The sequence below is a fragment of the Peromyscus californicus genome, unplaced genomic scaffold (genome assembly GCF_007827085.1).
Source record: "Peromyscus californicus insignis strain IS unplaced genomic scaffold, ASM782708v3 Scaffold_13__1_contigs__length_99412109, whole genome shotgun sequence".
NCBI classification, from domain to species: domain Eukaryota; kingdom Metazoa; phylum Chordata; class Mammalia; order Rodentia; family Cricetidae; genus Peromyscus; species Peromyscus californicus.
Genome location: NW_026294424.1, coordinates 17028016 through 17045820, shown reverse-complemented (window position 1 = coordinate 17045820; position 17805 = coordinate 17028016). Strand labels below are relative to the sequence as shown.

The 17805-nt window shown below is 40.7% G+C and overlaps 1 protein-coding gene across 6 annotated transcripts in view; it reads right to left on the bottom strand.

Annotated features, from left to right (window-relative positions):
• The window catches only part of Eml6 (EMAP like 6), a 266137-nt gene that overhangs the window by 89897 nt on the left and 158435 nt on the right, over window positions 1-17805 (bottom strand). For 5 of the 6 annotated variants that reach the window (XR_008217395.1, XR_008217394.1, XR_008217393.1 and 2 more), the window contains exons 8-11: window positions 15509-15710; window positions 10407-10544; window positions 8199-8455; window positions 3375-3587 (exon numbers count right to left, since the gene is read on the bottom strand). Coding sequence is in view for 3 of the 6 variants with exons in the window: in XM_052734573.1 (XP_052590533.1) it covers window positions 3375-3587; window positions 8199-8455; window positions 10407-10544; window positions 15509-15710 (810 nt within the window). In the remaining 3 variants the exon portion in view is untranslated. The remainder of the gene's footprint in view (window positions 1-3374; window positions 3588-8198; window positions 8456-10406; window positions 10545-15508; window positions 15711-17805) is intronic. The other variant, XM_052734574.1, reaches the window with a different exon arrangement.

Genomic DNA, 17805 nt, shown 5'->3' with positions numbered 1-17805 from the left:
GCTGTTCTTTCTTCATAATGCTCTCTCCCAGGATATCTGAATGCCTGGTTCTCTCATTCTGCAGGTATCTAGCCATAAAGCCCCAACAGTGAGCCCTCCTTTGGTCACATTAGTAGAAACAATAACAGTGTGATGCTCTGCCCAGCATTCTCTCCTATCATCTCCTGCTTTTCTTGACAGCATTTCTTACTATCAGTCATGCTTGCTGTAGCTTTGGCACCTTTCCTGGAACTCACTCTGTAGTTTCATATCCACTGTGTCTACTCAGTAGAACAAAAGCTCCATGGCAGCAGGGACTTGTGCTGATATAGTGAAGCATTTTCATACCTTAGCATAGCACTTAACAAATATTTGTCCAGTAAGCAGAGGCACATCCTCTCCCAAAGCTTTCCTTGGGACAAGCAGTGACTATGAGATTTCCCTCTGGATGTTTGTCCAAGGGGGGCTTGGGTATTAGCCCTCATCTCTTCTCCACTGACCTTGTCCATAGCTTAAAAATCTTTCCATGCCCATGAGCACCAATTGTTCATTGCTAACCTGGAGTGCTCCTTGGAGGAACAAGAGTCACGTCTGTTCAAAACTTGGGTGTGACAGACTGAGGGGCTCCCCTGCCACTCTCACACTCTTCCCTTACAACAAGCAGCTTTTCCTCCTCTTATTTCCCACATCTCAGAACACTGCCTCCTTCGACATCACTGGACAAGCCTGAAACTCAGGGGACATTCTCAATGGCTCTTTTTTGGCTCCCTCCATTCCCACATCCAGTCTAGCAACAAAGCCTTCAGCTTTATTTAAACCAATCATCCATCTCTTTTGACACCTATTCTAGCCACACCATCTATCAGATAAATGCTTAAAAACCTATCTTGCACAGAATCAAAGTAATCTTTCAGAGACTTTGGTCATGCCACTTCCCAATTTATAGCAGTTGGCCACTGCACACAACATGAGACCCAATTGAGGGTAGTCACACACAGATGTGATCTACATGGCATCAGGAATAATTGTCATTACTGATTCTAAAGGATTGAAAACTATTGAAATGAGAAACAAATTACTCAGGCTGTGTAAAAATATCAATTCAGTACTTGTCATTAACTATAGGGCACTTACATATAATTTCTGCACAACAGAATATATATACATATGTGTAATTCCAAATGTGTCAAATTAACTTGGTTGTGAGGTTTGTTTGCTTTATATAGAAAACTATAAAGCTTGCTCAGTCTCCCACATTTGCTCACAGTCATCAGTCTGTGCTCATGTTTTTTATTTTTTTTTTTATTTTCCGAGACAGGGTTTTTCTGTGTAGTTTTGGTGCCTGTCCTGGATCTCGCTCTGTAGACCAGGTTGGCCTCGAACTCACAGAGATCCACCTGGCTCTGCCTTCCGAGTGCTGGGATTAAAGACATGCGCCACTGCCATCCAGCTCTGTGCTCATGTTTATTTTTCTACAGCCTTAACACTTAGGATCATTTTGATAATAGTTCCCTGCTTCATAAAGAGTCAAGTTTTATCAATTTTTATTCCTGCCAAGATTCCCACATACTTTTATTAACTTTTTCCCAGGAATTTTGGCACAAAATCCTGAAGGTCACAGGCAAAATTGCAAGATTTATAAACCATGTGTTATGCAAGGTAGAATTCGGTTTACTCTGAGGGCCTTGATCTTCGGCAAATGGCTGAGGAGGGCTCACTCTCCCATCATATGTCACCTTGCTGTCCACCTGTTCTCTTTCATTCGATTACCTTCTGTGTGCCTCCCTACAGGGTTATTTTTCATCCATGGGTGTCTAATTTTATAGCACTATTCATATCACCACCCTGGCTCTAATAATGGGTCCTTACACCCATCCATTTCTAAGACCTGAGTCCACTCATAAAATTTGAAGATACATAGAGGACACCAACTCTCACTGAGTTCGTGTTGTTCTTGGGTCCTGACACAGGAGGCCCGTAGGTTGCTTCTGATCTCATCTTTGATTTTCCTGAATTCTGAATTCCTAGATACTTTCTCAAATGCACATTAGTTTAAACAAGTTATGCCCTGTTACCCACAAGTTACATTAAGCAGGGTGGAGTGGACTTGAATTTGGCACATTGCAATCTTTTTGTGCTGCAAGCACTTTGAGCTGATGACCACTCTGTCCAGTGCAAGTCATCGTGGTTTCTCTATGCATTTTTTTCTCTATGCATTTTATGTTCCATTTTGTACTGTAATTGTCACTGTTTCAAAGCTGCCAGTTAACTGAAAATTACTTTCTGATTACATTTTTCATCCCCTAATTTAAAAAAATCATCAAGTGAAAGTTTTCAGGCAGCAACATATCCGATTTCTCTCCTAAGATCCAGCTTTCAGGGCACAGTGGAGACGCGAGGAGAGTCGATGGAGGGACTTTCTCTAAGTTTGCAGAGTAAGCACTGGATCATTACAGGGTGACTCCATCAGTCTTCCAAGCTTAAAATGGTTCCATAGAAGTGCAAAACCTGAGTACAGGGAATGTTGTTTTCAGTCTGATTTCTCTCTAAAAAAGTCTTGCAAAATTAGTCCTATGACAAGGGGTCCATGCCAGTAGAACTGTCACTTTTATTTAAACATGTTTAAGAAGACTTGTTTTTCTTTTCCTGTATAAGTGCAAGTAGGTGGACACATAAAAAGTTAAATCATAGCCAGGTGGTGGTGGCACACACCTTTAATCCCAGCAACTCAGGAGGCAAGTGGCAGGCGGATCTCTGTGAGTTTGAGGCCAGCCTGGTCTACAGAGTGAGTTTCAGGACAGCCAGGGCTACACAGAGAAACCCTGTCTCAAAAGACAAACAAATATAAAACAACAAACAAACAAAAAGTTAAATTATAATATTTTAAAGGAATTAAAAAAAACCAGTATAAATCATGAATATTTGTTCCCAAAAACATAAGTAAGATATTACTGTTTGGAAATGTGAAACACAGGCTTGGAAGTCACATGATATTAACTCTACAAATTCTGACTTAAATTCGCAAAATCACATAGGACAACAAAAGCAGAAGATCTCAACAGCATATTCTATATAAAGTAAGTGAAGCCGGGCAGTGGTGGGGTACGTCTTTAATCCCAGCACTTGGGAGGCAGAGGCAGGTCAACCTCTGTGAGTTAGAGGCCAGCCTGGTGTACAGAGTGAGTTCCAGGACAGCCAGAGCTACACAGTGAAACCCTGTCTCAAAACAAACAAACAAACAAACAAACAAACAAACAAACAAACAAACAAGTGAAGAACAAATGTAGACAAGAGAAAATGAAGTGTCTGGTGAACAGGTAAGGAAACCGCCTAACTATATGGTGTCTAGAATCCAGAGAAGATCTTTACCCCGCAAAGCATCTCCTTGGCCTTACCTTTTTTCAGACAAGGAAATTTGAAGAGTTTGACCAGTCCAAAGTCGTCTCCAGACACCAGCACGGAGCCACTGTAGTTGGCGTCCACCGAGTTGATGTCAATGGCCTCGGTGTACTTGGGCCAAATCCCACTCACTTCAGGACCTTTCACACAGGTCCAGGAGGCCCAGTGAATCCCTTTGATTTCTTCCTTACTTGTTAAAGGCTTCCCTGCTAAAATAGCCAATATGAAGTTATATTTACATGTGAAACATATTCTAATATATTTTATTCATTTTTCTTTTCTTAAAGTGTCTAAAACCATCATTATATATATAAATCAGAGGAATTGTAAGAGTTATAACCTGTTCACCCTGTTAGTTACTTTTTCTGTAGGGGAGGGAAGGATTTAAAGAAAACATCAGCTCAAAGTTTGGAAGTAAAGAGAATAGGAAATGACTATTATGCTAAATGTAATGTCTCAAATTACTCATACCTCTTTGATCTTAATGACAGTGGATTTATATTTGTATGACATTTTTAAGTTATAGGTGTCAACACTGAATCACCAACATTTTGCTAGGCTTTGAAAACCTTGACTAAGCTTGTCTTGAACTTTATTTTTTATAGTTCAAGCATCATTACATGTAATCTTTTAAATTAATCAGTTTATTTATTTTCTTAGTTATTGGCATGCATGTAATGTGAATGCACTCAGAGGACAGAGGACTACTTGTAAGGATTTGGTTCTCTCCTTCCACCACATTGGGTCCAGAGACTGAATTCAGGTCATGGGTTCTCAATAGCAAGTGCCACCTTGCCAGCCTACAAATGATGTTTGAAATTTTTATTTTTTTATTTTAATTATATGCACAATGTATATCTGTTAATGGGTATTTTCATGTAAATGACAGTGCCCACAGGAGCCAGAGATACTAGATCCAGCAGAGCTGGATAAGGCTGTCAACTACCTGACCATGCTGGGAACCAAGTATTCTATCAGCTCAGTAAGCACTCTTAACCACTGAACCACCTCTTCAGCACCCACAAGTGATTTCTGTTTTAAACAAAAATTCAGGCTCTATGAATTTTTAAATGATTTTATTATTTAAGTCCTAATCACTGAATCCACAGAACTATGGTGAACTAGGTGTAATTGGTTGAGGGAAATGGTCCTGACAACTGCTGTGGGTCTGCTCCCAGACATAGGACGCAGTTCCCATTTCTGCCAGCAGATTAGTGAGGTCCACAGATGGCACAAAAATCCCAGCAAGCCACAAAAGCAAATGTGTGGGAAATATTCAACAGATACCATTTTTTTTTTTTTTTTTTTTTTTTGGTTTTTTGAGACAGGGTTTCTCTGTGTAGCTTTGCGCCTTTCCTGGAACTCACTTGGTAGCCCAGGCTGGCCTCGAACTCACAGAGATCCGCCTGGCTCTGCCTCCCGAGTGCTGGGATTAAAGGCGTGCGCCACCACCGCCCGGCCAGATACCATTTTTAAGCATATATCCTGATGCTTACCCTATTAAAATAAGCATATATTTTCAAGTAAAGAACTGAAGAGCAGATACTTTCTCAAAGTAGCACTCCAAAATTCTAGACTGTATAACTATTTTAAAAGAATGCATTTAAGTGACCATAGTCTCAGAGAGGGTATAGTTGGAACATTGTCTGTGATCTGCTTGCTCCAGGGAATACATCCCCAAAATGACTCAGAACAGAAAGCACTGTGGCAGTAGCATTTGGAGCTGCCCCACCTGGACCAGTAAATACACTGGAAATAAGTCAAGTGCTCATAACAGAATGATAAAGTGAGCTATAGAATGATAAACTAAGCAGGATGTTATTTTATTCCCAATGACAAATGTGTTCCAGATGTTTCCATACATGGAAAAGTTAAGTATGAAGTAATAACCCTCACACATTCTAGACAAGTGCTCTATCAGTAACCTACACTTTATCCCTTTGAACATTTTGTTTTGTGACAGCCTCAGGAGACTCCGCCAAAACAGACCCTACACCTTGACTTCTGCCTCAGTCTCCCAAGTAAATAAGTTTTCAATAAAAATTTCAAGGCAATATATAATTGTTGGAGGTTAAGATTTATGTTATATTTTTCTTTGCTCATTCCTTTTAAAAAATTATTAAAGATTATAATTTGGACATCATTGTGTGCGACATTTTAGTCTTACAAACTAAATGTCACTAAATTGCTATTACATAAGATGGGTGAATCTCTTATATAAAAGCTGCAAGGTAGACACAAATAAAAAAAAAACGTACTTTTAAAAAGCTACATTTCTCCAGATCATATGATTATAATGACTAGACCATAGGACATGCAATTCTTCGTGGCCTCAGCCCTAGTGTAAAGGCAGGCTCTAAAGTGACCGAAGAGATAGTCTCTAATTCTCTATGGCTGTCCTTTCTAAAGGTTCAACAGACTATCCTATTCCTTTGGATCTTGGCAGAAACTTGTTTGCCTAATGATCACATACCTAAAGTATGTGACAGGAAGAGAGAAACCCTTAGGATGAAAAGTTAAGATTTATAGCCAGTTTGCAAACATTAAAATAAACATGAGATAATACTTTGGGCTTTCAAAGGTTGTTGGGAGCTGTGTGTCCTAGTTTTGGATCCACATGAACATTTGTCCAGTGGGTCTCCATCAGGTAAGACCCATGGAGGTGGTCTCTTACTCAGCAAGGGACCCCTGGGCTTCGGGACAGTGCAGAATATTACTATGACCTCACAGCATCCACACTCTCTTCTCTCTCATAATGTTGTTGATTCTCTTAGTCATTTTGGTTTTACTTTGTCAGTCACACATGGGTCAATGTGATCATTCCCAGAAACACCATTTTTTTTTCTCAAATACTTTCCCCTAAAATTCTTTGGTAACTGATGTTTCTCATGTTTTATCTGGAAATACCAGCTATCACTCTAGACCCTGGGAATTCTTCTGATCCAGCTGACAGGATCAGAGGAAATAAAAGTTAGTGGGCAGCTAAAGAAATATAAGCTAATTGTATGGAAGCAGTTTATGGCAAATCACCCCTATTTCTGTAAACATGTTTTGTTATGTTTTGAACGATATTGTTCTTGAGAATATATGTCTATGTAAGGACAGGATGTGCCTGGCTCGAGGATTAGCCAAGCTAGCAAAATGCTAAGTGTTGTTTGGTTTAAAAGTTGTTTTGATGTAAAAGTTGGGAAAAAACATATTTGACATATTTGTTTTTACTGGACGTTAATGCTGGAAGGTGGGGAAAACATGCTTGATTTTGAAGTATAAATAAAGATGGCTCAAGCTATTCAGGGCCGGCCACTTGTGTGAAATTCATCTGGCGGTCAGACAATTCGTCCGCCAACGCCCCTTGCCCATCTCAGGACATGAACCCAGGCTACAGCAGGACCTTGGCAAAAGGTGAATACAAAATCTTCACCATGAACACCCCTTGGTATTCATACCGCCGTTCCTGCCTAGCAGATGGAACCCACAGGGCACACACACAACTCACATCCACTCATCTCAATTTTTTGCGGCAGAGATGCATGTGTTAGACACTAAGAAACAGCATGATCATTTGCAGACTGACTCTTCAGTTATTCGCCTTTTGAGAAATGTGTCAATCACAATGCAAGTGGTGAAGCGGGAACCGGATGGAAGCAAGAGGAGCTCATAAATCACAAGGCCTGGGCATGAGAATAAGCCTCTGTGGACTCCACATTCTTGGAAGCTCACGGGACAACTATTTCAGGTCATCTGTTTCTAAAAGTGATGAAATATCTCAATTATATAGAAGATTACAGACTACTATAGGGAGCAAGTGTTTGTAGCACTGAGTTTCAATGAATATTATTGGTGTTTTTCATAGAATTAAAAATCATTTGTTGCTATAATTGTGGTGTGTGTGTGTGTGTGTGTGTGTGTGTGTGTGTGTGTGTGTGTGTGAGAGAGGACAACTTGATGGAGTCAGTTCTCTCCTTCCACTCTGTGGATTCCAGGGATTGAACTCAGGTCACCAGGCTTGCATGGCAAGAGCCTTTACCTGCTGAGTTACCTCACCAGTTTCTTTAAAACAGAATTGTAAAAACTTATTATAGTCATTTAAAATCCACTGGGCACTCATCCCCAATATCATTTCTTTTTCTTTCCTTAGAAATAACCAATACCCTGAATTGAACGCTAAGCATTCCCATACATCTAAAAACCATATTCTATGTATGTAAGTGGTTATAATATATGAACTTATTTTAATATCTTAACATTTTTATATAAACATATACTGTACATACCATTTTGCATTTATTTGCTCAGCAGTATACTTTTGAGATCTATCCATAATTGATACAAGCTGGACTAGCCAGTTCTTCACAGAATTACCTCTTGTGACTGCACACTTTAGCTCTCCTCCACCGATGGCCACTTAGGAGTTCCTACATCTCTCTGTCTCCTACCATCACCAGCACAGCAGACACTCCTGTGCATGCTTGTTTCCCTCTTCTACCACTAACACTGACAGGCTTTGGCTAGTCTAAATAATTAAAGTGGACCTTCAGTGCTGCTCTGGACATACTGCACCCATTGGAATAATACAGGTATTTATGCCCACTGTATGCTTCATCTTGAAATTTACTTATGTTTTCCTAATGTTTTAAAATTTTTCATGTGACCCAACTCATTAACCTTTTTTCCGAGGGTCCATGGCTTAGGGGATCTTGTCTCAGAAAACATTCCTTACTCTGAGGTCACAGGACATTCTCCAACATTTCTCCATGAGGTTCCAAGTTTGCTTTCCACGAGCATCTACCATATAAGCATAATCATCTACCTAGACTCACATGGCATTTTGTAGAATAGTCTCTCCCCAGCACCATCATTGGTTTGCAAGTATTTACTATCCAGAGACCAGTCGATGTGTGTGATGAAACTCAGGGACTTGTTGCATTCTCCTATTTTCTTATACCGCTGGGCAACGGCATAGACATCCACAGGGCCATCATTGGATCCTACCGCCAGGTAAGAGCCGTCTGGGGAGAATTTCATCTCATGAATAACTTCTTTCCTATCTTTGATATGGACCACTTCTGTCATATCTCTGTAGGAATAAAACACAAAGTGATAATCAGAAAATCAAGAAATAGAAAACTCAAGTCTTGTTTTGAAAGGTGTGTGTCACAAAAGAGAAAAATCCTGTAGGGACTAAAAGGTTTATTTTCATAAAAAGATATGATATATTTATAATTTATATCCTACTTATAAAATTAAGACAAACATTTAAAATAATATTTTGTACCCTCAGGGCAAAAATAAAAACCTTCAACACGAAGAATATTTGCTTTCATGTTCGAAAATTTTATCTAAAAGTTAGAGTTAAAAGTCACTTTAAAATATGCAATGGAGAAAGGCAAAACATCAAAAATTAATGTAAAAATGAGCCATCTGCTCATGTTTTAACCATAAACGAGAGCAGGTATGGCAGTGCACGCCTTTAACCCCAGCCTTGGAAGCAAAGGCAGGCAGATCTCTGAGAGCTGGAGGCCAGTTCATCTACATACCACGTTTCAGGCCAGACAGGGCTAGAGAGTGAGATCCTGTCTCAAAAGAAGAAAGAAAAAGATAAACCAACAACTGTGCTTATTGTTATTTGAAAGGAATGAGTCTCAAAGAAGAAAATCACTACCTCTTAAATATCAAAATGTTATCAATCACTTCATTCTCACCATGAAAGGTCATAATGAATATGCTGATTTTGTATCTTTTTTGGTCAAATTCTTTTTTAAATCGAATTCTTTGAGAATTTTGTACAATGTATTTTGAACATATTTGCCCTCTTCTCCCAACTTCTCCCAAATACAGACCCACCTCCTGATTTTGTCTCATCTTTTTTCAAAACCCACCAAGTGAACTTGTGCTGCCATATATTCTTGGATGTGTGATCATCCACTAGAGCACGGAATTAGCCAAATTCTGCTAAGATGAATTTCTGCTTGTGTCTGAAAGCTCATTGGGGGTGCTTTTCCCCTCTAACTAGGAGACAGGATTATGACTCAGGTCCCCTGAGCCAGTGAAGATGGCTTCATCGACTCTAAAACAAACTAAATGCACACAACAGCAGCAAGGATTTGCTTCCACATAACCACCCCACACCTGCTATCATTTCCCACAGCACTACACTGTGCTATAACAACATAAAATAACTGTGGTTTTCTTTTTTTTGCACTTGAGAATTCTATCCAATAGGAAATTTGGTAATTAACGACCTTACTGTCAATCAGCAGTGAATGGGAACATTGCCCGCTAATTTGGTAATAAGTTATGTGTGGGTGGTAACGAGAATTCAGTGTAATAAACTGTGCTAAGCGTACTCAACATTGTTCAGAATTTTCTCCACATAAAACATGCAGCATTCATTTACAGCTGTATTTTTTGCTATAATTACAAAACAGGTGAGCCAAGAGAACACCTAATGCATTCAGAGGGATTCCATAACTGACAGGCAGTGTTTGTCTAGTATAAACAGTACAGGATGTCAGCAAGCAGGAAATACTCCACTTGTACCAATTATATGCATGAAATCTTTGATTCAAGTTTACTTATAAGAATGTAGTGTTGTTGGGCTCTGCTTTATTATTTCTTCTTTTCCTGGCTTAACTACAGAGCTCACAACTTCCCGTCTCAAGCCCCCGGGATCAGATGTCCTCAGGATCTCACTTGGATTTTACAAAGGTCCATATGGAATGTGCTAAGGAACTTCTAAATGTACTGGCTGGGATAGCATCCTCTATGAAATACAGAATTTATTTGCAGCAAATCATACAACATATTATTTCTATGTAGAGACTGTAGACCATAAACAAACTCACATCAGGTCACTGGGTTAGGTTCTATGTCCAAATAGTTGACCACAGACATCTGGGTTTTCAGTGTTCTGGATTTCAGAATCACAGTAAGGGATTTCCTAATAGTATGACATATTTTATGACAAGATACTCTTTAATTTTTAACAAAGGTACATCTCAGAGTACCATTTTCAGTATTGAATGTACCTGACTCGGAGAACAATGAAAGAGCCATCCTTCATGCCCAGGGCCAACTGAGATCCATCAGGGCTGAAGGAGACACTACGGACTGCTTCCTCCATGTTGCAGCGGGCAATCAAGGCATGGTCGGCCAGACTCCACAGCCTAAGGACCAAGAACACAGTAGAATAAAGACCAATCCAACCTCTCAGGCATCTGCTAACCCAGGGTAGACAACCTGCTCTTCACACTAACAACAATAAAGAGCAGAGTAACTTCACACCCACATCCTTCACCATGGCTTGTCAGAAAAATCTGTGAAAGTGTTTTATCTGCCTTTGGGCCACTTTCACCATTCAAAAAACCCGGCAAGAAATATAAGGTGAAATTACATTTGCAAAGATTTTGAGATCCACAGACTAGAAAATATAAACAGCACTTTGCAAAGTGTCTTCTCTTTGGAAATTAGAAATCCTTTATTTATGCTAATGGCTGTTAACCATGCTCCAAGGGTAGGAATTGCAAGCACTGTGTCTTAGTGTTACTATTGCTGTGATGAAACACCATGACCAAACAAACTTGGAGAGGAAAGGGTTTATTTGTCTTACTCTTCCACAATACTGTTCACCAGTAAAGTCAGGTTCATCAGAAGTCAGGGCAGGAACTCAAACAGGGCAAGATCCTGGAGGCAGGAGCTGATGCAAAGGCCATGGAAAGATTCTTCTTTACTAGCTTGCTTCCATGGCTTTGCTTAGCCTGCTTTCTTGTACAAGTCAGGGATAGTACCACCTACCGTAGGCTGGACCCCCGCCCATCAATCAATAACTAAGAAAATGCCTTACAGCTGGATCTTATGGAGGCATTTTCTCAGTTGAGGTTCCTTTCTTTTCCAGATGACTCTAGCTTATGTCAAGTTGACAATACAATTAGCCAGGGCATGCTGTCATTGTTGGTTTCACAACAAACATTCATGAGCACTTTTCAAGTAGTTGGTACTTAAGCATATATATATGGAAACACACATCATATTTGCTGGCTTCCCTGGGGTGTGCATGTGGGCATCAGAGATAAGAGAATAAATGATGTCTCTTCTGTAGGTCAGCTCTAGAATTTACTCAGGGTTATCAATCAATAGTTCAGGTCTTTGCTGATGGCCCACTATTGGTAGGGCAATGTTTTATGGTGCTAGTAGCCAAAAAGCACAGCTTCTGGTAGAGAAATAGGGACCAGGAGGGAAGCACAGCTCACAGAGCTTTTGGCAAAACTAACTATAGGGTTTCTAGCTCCAGAACACTTAATCCAGGTACCCCAAACTGAGTGAACCCAGAGAAAATATTTATAACATGCAATAAGACTTTATGTGTTGAATTGGTGGCATTTGATCTCCATAAGGAATTTCCTGATGATGACGATGATGATGCATGATTGAGTACATGTGTGGGAGTTGGTTCTCTCCTTCTACCATGTGAGTTCCAAGGACTAGGTATGGGTCATCAGGACTGGCAGCAGATGTCTTCAATCTGCTGAGTTATCGAGCTGACTCTGTGAAGGCTTTCTTAAGATGGTCTTCTCTTCACATGCTATACATATCTTCGAGAAGGACCAAGAACTTGCAGCTCTGAAACAAACCTATGTCCCACATGGCAGTTTCCTTAAGCGCACCCGGCCATTGGGAGGGGTGAGCAGCTGCACAGTGGACACCTGGCTGGTTCTTAGGAAGCCTGAAGTCTTCCGTCGAAAGCTCAGGGTAGCCTCTCGATACCCCGTCAATTCCTTGTGATCCTCGTGCTGTTTTCAGCCTTGTGCTATTTTTAAGCAATGTGAATTTTACTTTAGCAGAATGAAGACACCACCCCTCCTTGGTCAGCTGTGCCATCCCCTAAGGCTGCTAAGCTAATCTCAAGAAAGCACAGCTTCTACCCTTCTTACTTCAAAGTTCTGCAAAAATACACTCAAATGTCTAGCCAAATTAATTGTTGAGGAGGGAGTACAACAGGTTCTGCCAGCCAGAGCTCCCCAGCCATGTTTACAGTTGTGAGACTCAACTCTAAAAATATAAAAGTCAAGAATTTTCATGAGCTCTTTCCTTTGGATGGATAAGAACTGGGTCACAGCATTTGGTTAACTTTTGGGGTCACAGGCATTTGGTTAACTTTTATGGTCACAGGCATTTGGTTAACTTTTGGGGTCATGGTATTTGGTTAACTTTTGGGGTCACAGGCATTTGGTTAACTTTTGGGGTCATGGTATTTGGTTAACTTTTGGGGTCACAGGCATTTGGTTAACTTTTGGGCACTGTGTTTGGCTGCTCTGACTGCTCTGAGTAAAGAAAAAACACAAAAACAAAGTCAAGAGGTGCATTTGGCAAAATAAATATTTATGTTGCCTATGAAGACACTATAACTGCTTCAACAAAGCCTGAAATTAATGATGTTTACACATTTGGTAGAAACTAGAAAACAAAATTGAGCAGATTATGCTTTGAGAGCTGTATAAATCCATACAGTAAGTAGAAAAAAGAAGTGACCTTTAGTATAGTTTACAAGATTCTATTTTAGCTTCTAAAGCTCAGAAGCAATAATAAATCGATAGATTAATTGGTCACTCTTAACTCTCCCCATGGCCTTTCTGCTGTTGAGCACTTTAAGCTTTTCAAACACACTACACTCTGGATGAGTTTAACAGTTGTCAGAATGCTGGACGCTTGCTCATTTTGATCATTTTATCCAATTTTGTGCTCTTAAAGAATAGATGAGAGAGACACTGCCAGCTGCCATGACAAGCAGCATGTGAAGATGCCGGTAAGCCACGAGCCACGTGGCAAGGTATAGATTTATAGAAATGGATTAATTTAAGATATAAGAACAGTTAGCAAGAAGTCTGGTATGGCCATACAGTTTGTAAGCAATGTAAGTCTCTGTGTTTACTTGGTTGGGTCTGAGTGGCTGTGGGACTGGCAGGTGACAGAGGTTTGTCCTGACTGTGGGCCAGGCAGGAAAACTCTAGCTACAAATGGCGCCCAACGAGTTGGCAAGAGTTTCCACCTAAAACCTGAGAAAAGATTCTAAAACGGAGCTAAAAACAGCTTCCTAATTGTCTCTCTCAAATGAGTGGCAGCCTGCAAGTTTGAGGTACTGGTGGGTTCCTAGCGTGTGTGCTAGACCTGCTGTATGGTGGGAATGAGGCCTCTACAAGTGGCACATTAAGCTGCATGGTGGATTTAGCCTTTGCTAGTACAAAACAAAAAAAAGAGGTTTCTGGACTACACGCTGTTTGGATAAAAGCATAGACCCACGATAGCTCCCAGAGCTGGCGGTAAACGTACCACCGCCATGTTGGGAAGCTGAGGTGGGCAGAGCCAGCAGCCATAGTGCCGTTTCAGTCTTACAAATGCTGCAGTTTAAAGCAATAGATCACAATAAGACAGATTCAGATGTAATAGTTTACAATGTGTGTAAAATATACGTAGGCTTGAAAGAGACAAAAAAGGTGATATATACAGTTATATAAACAAATATATAGTTTTAAAAAATAAAGCTTTGAAAGAGACAGTAAAATTAATATAAATAATAAGCCACATAAAGATGAATATTACACAGAGAATCTGGATTGTGCTGTCTTTGGGATTTTTAACTGCAGAAAAACATTTGATTGTAAAAGATGTTGAGTTAAACCAATATGTATATTTTAAAGATACCTTGACTTCAAAATTTGGATGTAAGAATGTGTTGCTTTGGAAAGGAGACTCTGCTTTTGTTTCCACAGAAAGCAAGAGGCTATGGATTTGTTCCAGATTAAGATACATCAGGTTTGACCAGTCAAGACCCCCTGAAAGGTCTCCGATGACACCATGGCCCAGATGATCCAATATCCAGAATGGTTTGAAGGCAACTGGCTCAGACAATACAGCCTCATGGACTATTCCATAATCCTAAAATTTTCTTTGTGTCCCCATAAGATACAGCGCCCCCCTCCAGCAGGAAGTAGTAAGAGAAGCTACGCCCAAATTCCCAAATTATATGTAATTTTACTTTGTTAAGGTTAAAACCTTCCTTTTTGAAAAAAAAGAAAAGGGGAAGTGCTGTGGGATGTTCTGTATGCCAAATTTTTTGCTCTGATTGGTTAGTAAATAAAACACTGATTGGCCAGTAGTCAGGCAGGAGGAAGTATAGGCGGGACAAGGAGGAGAAGAATTCTGGGAAGTGGAAGGCTGAGTCAGAGACACTGTCAGCTGCCGCCATGACAAAGAGCATGTGAAGATGCTGGTAAGCCACGAGCCACATGGCAAGGTATAGATTTATAGAAATGGATTAATTTAAGATATAAGAACAGCTAGCAAGAAGCCTGGTATGGCCATACAGTTTGTAAGCAAAAAAAAAAAAAAAAAAAGAATAGATGAAGCTGGGCAGTGGTGGCGCACGCCTTTAATCCAGCACTGGGGAGGTAGAGGCAGCCGGATCTCTGAGATGGAGGCCAGCCTGGGCTACATAGAGAGTTCCAGGACAGCCAGGACTGTACAGAGAAACCCTGTCTTGAAAAAAAAACCAAAAAACAAAACAAAGAACCATGCGAGCACTGACAAAGTTATACACTGTCTCAGAAATCATCATTCTCTCTTATTTGATGACAATATCTAAATTTCCATTTCAGAATTTACAATAACAACAACAACAATAATAATAATAAGTTGCTCGTGTCCTGAAGATAACCTTAAAATCAGAGCTGAAGGTCTCATGAGGAATGAGGGCCTCTAATTAAATTCTAAAGCTGCTGAGCAATCCCTCTGCAGAGGGGCAAGCATGTGAATGGGAAATCTTGTCTCAACAAAGAGAAGTGTGTTTAGCTCTTCTCTTGGACTGAAACCACAACTGGAAGACAGCCTAAGTGGTAGTCACACATTTTCACTTCTGAAAAGATTTTCAGGATTTAAGATGGAGCCAAAAAAAAAAAAAAAAAGATACAATGACAACATGCTAAGAAGCCAAATGCAGCGAGCTAAACATCCTCACTTCCATTCGGAAAGCGTGTTTCTACATTGTGGTTTAGCCTTAGATCACAAACATATTTGGGCAAAAGAAATCTGTTATCCCAGGGAAGTCCATAAGAGTATGGTGGCTCTGGAGCCTCACCTGACAGAGCGGTCGTCACTGCCGGTCACGGCCAGAGGCTTCTTGGGGTGCAAGGCCAGAGCCCAGAGCTCGCCCTCGCAGTGGCCCTGAAGGATGAGCACTGGTTTATCCCGCTCTCGAACGATCACTTCAAATATCTCACTGTCCTGGGTTCCAGCTAGAAGGCGGTCTGCTTTCCAGCACACACTCCGGATAGAGAGGCCTGGCAGAAGAAGAGACATTGTTCTCTTACCATACACACATAAAACCAACACCGGAAGTGAGAACTCTTTCACCAAGCTGGCATCTGACGCCATCCATCTTTAAGAATCCATTCCCCTCGCACGCTGTGACCTTGTTTGCTATAGAGTGATCACTCTGCCTGAATCAGGAAACCTATGTGCTTTTACAGAAGACATATTTTAAGTACTACATTTTAAATCGTAGAGAAACCAGACTTTATGAAACCTAGCCCTCCATGACCTCTAGCTTCTTTGGCCCATTCAACTCCTTATTGAGTTTGTTATCTATTGACTTATGCAGGGATTTGTCTCACAGCAGAGTTAGAAACACACAGCAATTCCATTTCCCTAACTCTCCTGAAACAGGGCTGTGATAGACTCTGGAGCCTGAGCTGCCTTGGTGTCTGGTGTACAGAGTTCCAGAAGCTGTAGATGCGGGAGTCACTCTCACTTTACTCTGGATTAGTCAGATCCCCCGGGGCAAATACTTTACTCTCTGGGGATCAGAGGTATAGACTATAATTATGAAGACCTTGTAATTTATCATCCAAATTTGAATCCCTTTGAAAGTAAAAGGAAAATGTAAAACAATAAAGTTTTCATATTTAAAAATATATATTGACCAAAAATATAATTTTAATATGCTGAAAGACCTAATAAATAATTACATCAAAAGTTTCACAAAAAATTTGTCACAAAATTGTGAATTATGAAATGGAATTTTTTTTTTTTTTTTTTTTTTTTTTTGTTTTTCGAGACAGGGTTTCTCTGTGAAGCTTTGTGCCTCTCCTGGAACTCACTTGGTAGCCCAGGCTGGCCTCAAACTCACAGAGATCCGCCTGGCTCTGCCTCCCGAGTGCTGGGATTAAAGGCGTGCGCCACCACCGCCTGGCATGAAATGGAAATTTTAAGACAAGGAATAAATGGAGCACAGATGATTTTTAGGATCATTAAATTGTTTTGTATATATCACTATGCATTTGTCAAAACCCAAGGACTACACATGACCAAGAGAGATCTCTCACGTGAACCATGGACTCAAGCAAAAATGCCTGTCACTGTGGGTGGGGTGTTGATGGTTGGGATGTGAGGAGGGGTGCACAGGAGCTCTGCGCTTCCCTAACTGTCCTAAACCAGCTCCTCAGTGATACTCATTCCTTCAGCAGCACTCACTCTTCACTCTCAACCATGTATATGCTTATGATCCTTAGCAATCTGGCGATTTAATTGATAAATAAAAAGTTAAAGGGGCAGGGCAGTGGTGGCGCACGCCTTTAATCCCAGCACTCGGGAGGCAGAGCCAGGCGGATCTCTGTGAGTTTGAGGCCAGCCTGGACTACCAAGTGAGTTCCAGGAAAGGCGCAAAGCTACACAGAGAAACCCTGTCTCGAAAAATCAAAAAAAAAAAAAAAGTTAAAGGGATTTTTTGAACACCATGAATACTATGTCAGTTACATTTTTGTAGAGAATAAAATAAACTCTTGGTGGTCAATGATTTTTTTAAAATCTGTTTTTAAAAACCTATAAGTAATGCTAAGTCAGATGGGATACTAGGAAAACAGATTGGTGATTTAGGATTTCTAGAAACCTTGGCTGCAATGCAGACCTGTGGTTTTCAAAAGTGCACGAGATACTTCATTTACCTGATCCCTTCCCTTCCCCGACCCCCTCATCTCCCTCTCTCCCTCCCTCTCTCCTGCCTTTCTTCCTTTGACACAAAGCTATTTGTTAGTGAGATAACTCTCTTTGCCTGACATTTGGCATTTTGTCTGGTACAATGTGCAAACATTTATTCTTCCTCCACCTCTGTAACCTTTTGCGGGGGGGGGGGGGGGGGGGGGGGGGGGGGTGTGGGGGGGGGAGTGAAAGAGTTCAGAAAAGTACTAAGTGTTAGAATTCCTAGCCACTCCCCCAGCTACATGACCACCTGTGTGCTGGCAAGATGCTTAGTCATCCCAGGGCCTTACCCTAAGTAATCGGTGCTGAGCTGTGTGATCACATAATCTATACGCATGTGTGTCATAGCTACGCATATGTGCATGTGGGGGGTCCCACTTATCCCTCCCCCTTCTTCCT